General features: G+C 39.0%; 1 protein-coding gene across 1 annotated transcript in view; it reads right to left on the bottom strand.

Moving 5' to 3' along the window:
* Positions 1 to 892: 892 nt before the first annotated feature.
* mindy1 (MINDY lysine 48 deubiquitinase 1) overlaps positions 893 to 5,851 on the bottom strand; it is a 12,039-nt gene continuing 7,080 nt past the window's right edge. The window contains exons 8-12 of the mRNA XM_024298238.2: positions 5,125 to 5,227; positions 3,906 to 4,048; positions 3,638 to 3,832; positions 3,401 to 3,559; positions 893 to 1,513 (exon numbers count right to left, since the gene is read on the bottom strand). Coding sequence (XP_024154006.1) covers positions 1,448 to 1,513; positions 3,401 to 3,559; positions 3,638 to 3,832; positions 3,906 to 4,048; positions 5,125 to 5,227 — 666 coding nt within the window. The 3' untranslated portion in view covers positions 893 to 1,447. The remainder of the gene's footprint in view (positions 1,514 to 3,400; positions 3,560 to 3,637; positions 3,833 to 3,905; positions 4,049 to 5,124; positions 5,228 to 5,851) is intronic.

Genomic DNA, 5,851 nt, shown 5'->3' with positions numbered 1-5,851 from the left:
ACCATTTTAAATCTACAAACTTTTACTTTTTTTGTTCTAAGTAGTCTCCTAATGATGATCAAAAAGTTAGGAGGCAATAGATTGAAATCCCCATAAGTTAGCTTTTTTTTGTGTGTGTGTGTGTGATTCACTTTGACCTTCTTTCCGAGGTCAAAGGTCATTTAAACATGACAAGTTCTTTAAAAACAAACACTTTTTAAAAATTGTGGTTTTTCTGTTGTTTTTTCCCCATAGCAACCATTTAATTTTTTGGTCGCTTGGAGGTGACGGACAAATCAATGTAATTTTTAGAAGAATCTGAAAAAGTAAATCAAATTTCCATGGCAACGGAAGTTTTTAGTTAACCATGCCCACATTCCTAGTATGTTCATATTGTTTTGTTTAGTTTGAGCAATAGAAAAGTCACTTTTTCAAGCTAACTTCACTCCAAATCTACAAGCTTTAACATTTTGATCAAGGAGTTAGGAGAAAATAGATTGAAGTCCCCATGATTTTGCATTTTTTAAATTGTACTTTATTTTTATAATCCGAAATGGCAGCCTCTTCCTGAGGTCGAAGGTCAATTAGACGCTGCTTAACTTGGCTGTGTGTGAAATTTTGTCAGAAAATGTGAAAATTGCCATTTTTCACATTTTGAGACAAAATGCCCGTCAACCTGTAGGTCCTTCGGCCATCCCATAATCACAAAAATATATTTTGTATATCCCCGACGTCCATTTTTTTAAATTCATTAGTAGATTATTGAATATTTTTGAGCCTCATATGAAATGAGTCTTTTTTCGCCCAAAGTTAGAGAAAATAAATAAAAATGTTACGTCATCTATGGTTTTTTTAGGGGCTACTTGGTTAATGTTGGTGCATTTTTTGACAATATTCATCATAGATTTCCACATACACTGGTGCATTAACACCAAAACTTTATTGGCATCCCGTTCCAGAACAGTTACATATACTTTAACAAAAAAAGCAAAGCTTGCATCGTCCCGATAGCGGAGGAGACGCGTCTAACGAGCTTCGTTTGGCTTCATCTTTGAATCATTTGTCCGCCGCGTTCCTCTCCGTGTCTCCGCCTGTAAAGCCCTGTGATCTTTGGCAAACCCTCTAAGGTGAGACGGGGATTCTGGCCTGAGAGCTTTTTAGAAAACCGTGGGGAACATTTTCTCCTAAAGCGGAAAAGAATCTAAATAAATAGACGACTCCTTGGTCCCTGGAAGGCCGCAGCTCAGACAATGAGAGCGTCCGCTTCTGTTTTCTTTCTGGATTCTGCCTTGAATAATTTCCTGTCAGCAGAACCGTCTACGAGCAGCAGGTGATGACGTTTACACTTGAGGATCCCTGGAAAGCCCTTCAAAGGTCGGTTAGATGCTCCTCCTTCTCCGACAGAAGCGTGTCCTGAGAGACGAAAGCACTGCGGGTTTGGCATCAGGCGGCTTCGGCCGTGCGGCGTTTACAGAACCACGCAGTCCGAGTCCTTCTCTCGCCTCCTGGGCTGCTGTGACCCCTGACCTCTGACCTGCAGACAGCAGAAATCAAATAGATAATGAAGGAATCACCTGGAAGTTCAAATGACCTGGATTTATGTTAGTTACTTAGATATAAAACAATGAAAAAGAAACAAAAAATAGCCTTTTTTCAAAATATGAAATAGTTTTCAACTTTGACAGGAGTTTAGATGAGTTCCTTTCAAAATAAAACACACCCTGCATCAAATCTCAATGAAACCAATGTAATATTATAGTCTAAAGTCAGTGTTTTTCTTTTTTTTACTGTTTACATGAGTAAATCTATCAAACCAAAATTAAATAAGCTGATTTGATTGAAAATAATGAGCTTAAAATCACATACAAGTATTTTATTGTGAAAATCTGTGGGCCAGAAGCTTCCTGCTCCGCCCCATTTTTGACGCAGACAAATATGAACGTCTTGCTATAATCTGAATCTAAATTCTACGACTGGATGCCTCCGATAATGCTCACCGTTTTAATGTTATGCTAGGAGTGTGAGGGGCTGTAAGCTAGTGGGAGAAGGTGTAAACAGAGAACTCTCAGCAACGGGGAGGGTAAGAGGGTGGTGGGGTTTCTTCACGCTAACAGCCCCGTCCACAACTCAGAGGTGAATGTCTAAAGAACTCCTGCCGCTCTGCAGAAACTATGTCCTAGAAAAGAACACCAGTTCTTAGATTTAGTCTAAAAGCTTCATCATTTAAAGACCACGGGAACGATTAAAAAAGAGATCAAGTGGGATTTTAAAGTTTTGTTTTTCCAAATCATGAGGAGAACTTAAAATCCTTGAAATAATTTATAACTTTTGACAGGAGTTTGGATGATTTCCTTTCAAAATAAGATCAAAAAGGATCATCTCAATGCAGCAAATGTAGTATTATATTCTAACCTCTGATTTTTTGTTTGTATATTATATTATTTTATATATATATATTTATATTTTTCTATACAAAGATGATCAGAGAGAGAGACTTTTTTTTTTCAAATTACGAGGCACGCTAAAAATCCTTGAATTCTATCAAAAGTAGAAAATCTGTCTCATAACTCAAACTATATTTTTATCTTTTCTAAAATAGTTCCTAGTGGTCTTTTAATTACGATTATACAGTTTTTAGTAAAAATCAATGGACATTTTCCACAGGGCAGCAGGAGCTCATTAGAAGTGTGGATGAAACTGTTGGATCATCGGTTAGCTCCGCTAATTTCCCATCAACCCTTTGTTTACACTCTTTCCTGCTAGCTTGTAGCACTTTACGAGCCCAAGTTAACGTTAGCATAGCAAAAAAAAAAGAAAACAAGAAGCTCAGTTGAGGAAAATGAAAAAGTTAAAATGAAAACGATCCATTTGTTGACAATTGTAGCGACTTTAGCCCCGCCCATTGCAGTTGCTGCATTACAAATTTGAGCTTTTTCAAGCCGAGGGTTTTCAACTGATCCTGATCAAACACAATGTGAATAAAGAAATGATCAGAAATGCAGTTATAATCTGAAATTGTTTTATGTGTCTTAATCGTGAAAAAATACTACAAAAACATAAAAAACCCTCGCTGAGTTGAATAAAGTTATGAGTTTTCATGGAAATTAAAATGTTTTAAATTTTTCTTTAACCAGAGAGCTACAAACACCCCTGACATACGAGAACAGGACCTGGTGAGTTCTACGTCAGTCAGAGAAAATGTTTTATTTGCGGCTCCAACTAAATGAATTCACCATTTTCTCATTCTGAGTTTCCATGGCAACCACTCACCAATCAGGAGTGAGCTTGTTGGAAGGCCACACCCCTACCACTTAAAAGTGAGCTACACGAATTCAGTCAAATGCTTTAGACGTGGGGGCCAACAGGCTCCGCCTCCTGTCATTGAGGCGTCTGATTGGTCAGTTTATTTCTCACTGCTCACCTGCTGTGCGGTCTGCGCTGGTCCCTGCTGCTGCGGCGGCGGCGGCTGCTGCTGGTTCTGGTACTCCTCCTGCTGCAGCTGTCGCGCCAGCTCCAGGTCACTGAGGGGTCCGGGGGCGTCGCCCTGCTGCTGCTGCAGGGACACTGCCACCAGGTAATCCTGAGACCAGCAACAAGGTGATCCAGCATGCGCCTACGGACCCGGCGCTCGTTAGTCTGCCCGCCGCGGCGGCCTCACCTGGTCGATCTGCCTCTGCTGCTCCTGCACGCTGGGCTGCAGCTGGGCGCTGGCCGCCGTCCTCTGAGGAGGGTGGCACAGTCTGAAGTCGGAGTCGCAGAAGTTTCCGTCTCCTTCCACGTTGTGAAGAGACTCCCAAACCACGCGCTCCTCCTGCAGGAAGCCCTGGTCCGTCACCAGGAGGTACAGGTGTCCCTGAGAGGAGAGCAGACCGCGTTAGGAGCTGCTACGCCTGAGCGCCGCCGGAGCGCCGCGCGTCTGTCTCCACCTTGTGTTTGATCATGGTACTGAAGTGGTTGTTTCTGAAGAAGACAGAAATCTCTCCCTCCTTGGCGGTGGTGTTGAGCTCGCACAGACCGTGATACGACAGCTGGGTGGCCGTGGACTCCAGGAACTGCTCCGCCACCAGACCTACACGGAGACACGCCCATGCCAAATTCATATTTATTTACCACAAACAGGAGTTTTGATCTCCTTCATGTGCACAGAAAAGTGAATATTTGCATGACATTGGGTCAAAGTCAAGGCCCGGGGGCCGGATCCGGCCCTCCCAGTAATTATATCATTTTATCTTACTATTTATTAATGGCCCGATGTTATCGTGGTCTTATTTCTAACTTGCATTATTTTGCAAAAAATATATTTTCATGGAGAGTAAAAAATTGAAAGTTATTTAAGGTTTAAGTTGATTTATTCGGGAATAATATTAATATTTTTTATGATCATGTTAAAAAGTTTCAGTTTTAAAGTTTTAAATATTGGCATTCTGCTAGCTTTTTGGACTATTTTGGTATTAACTTAGCTTAAATATTAAGGTACATGCTAGCTGTTTTGGCCAATTTAGGCTTTTTTTCTAGTTTTTTAGACTATTTTAGAGTTTAGCTATTTTTCACTAACCTAACTTTCTTTTTTTTTTTTTTTTTTAGGCTAATTTGTCATTTTGCTAATATTAGCTGCTATTAACTTTAGCTTTTCCAGCTATCAGCACTAGCATCTTCAGCAGCCAAATTCAGCTTACAGCATTCACACTAACATTATCATATATCTAGTTCACAATTATGTTTAAAAGTTCTGGTTTTAAAGTTTTAAAAATGTAGTTTTAGAGTGTTCAATAAATGTTCATCCTGTTTGACCTGCGACCAAAAGTGTGTTTTGGATTTTGGCCCCTTGTACGAACGATTCAGTTTGACATCCCTGATTTACAGATTAAAATCAAACATTTTTAAGGGTCAAAAGTGATTTTGCATGTAAACATCACATAAAAATGACAGAACTGCCCTGTAATAATTATTTTTATACTTTTATTCCTATTTGTGGGAGCAAACGGGTAGTTTAAGGTACTAGAAATGTCAACAGTAGAATGACTAGAAATGTGCAAATCACAGATTTTATACAAAGTAAAATGATAAAAGAAAGGGAAAATACTCATTTTATTGCTTTTCTTTCATGTAAAACGAGTTTTTGTTGCATTCCTGTGTTTGTGTTACCTTCACTGACTCGACTGCTTTCTGCAGAATGTTTGTAGTCGATGATTTTCTCCACCAGCTGGTTGTAGCTCAGCTTCCCCACAGCAGCCGCCATCTCTGGACTCTAAACACAGTAATGACGTCAGACGAGTCCAGGAGGAAGTCGTCTCATACCATTTGTGTAATTCTTGATTTGCAAGTCATACAATGTGTGTACTTGGAATTGTGTACTCACAAAATGACTAAATACAATTCACAAATATTTCCACCTCTCTAAGATTTGTGTGTAAATAATGCGTTTAAATACTGCTAGAATACTGGGTCATCGGAGTTTTTTTCTTTGATTGTGAATATTATCTGGTGAAAACTTAAATCATTCCCATAAAAAAATAAAATACATTTGGTTTTGTGTGTGTATCAGGCGACTGGTGTGTACTTTTTAAAGATTTGTGTGTGTAGTTAGTTTTAAACAGCTTTAATTTGAAGGTCCGAATCCGAAGATTGCATTTTTTTTGTATTGTGTAATTTTTATACACATGAATACACAATTCCAAGTACATACAGTTACACACAAATGTTTTATATGAGTTACAAATCAGGAATTACGCACACATTAGTGCTGGGCGACATGGAAAAAGTTGTATTTCACAATATAAATAGTTTTATATCACGGGATACAACAACAAAATATGTTTTTATAGTTATTCTCTGGAAAAAAAAAGTTACTTTTCTGACTATTTTAAGTTAC

The sequence above is a fragment of the Oryzias melastigma genome, linkage group LG11 (genome assembly GCF_002922805.2).
Source record: "Oryzias melastigma strain HK-1 linkage group LG11, ASM292280v2, whole genome shotgun sequence".
NCBI classification, from domain to species: Eukaryota; Metazoa; Chordata; class Actinopteri; order Beloniformes; family Adrianichthyidae; genus Oryzias; species Oryzias melastigma.
Note: the sequence above shows the minus strand (reverse complement) of the source record. Positions and strands in the feature narration are given on the sequence as shown.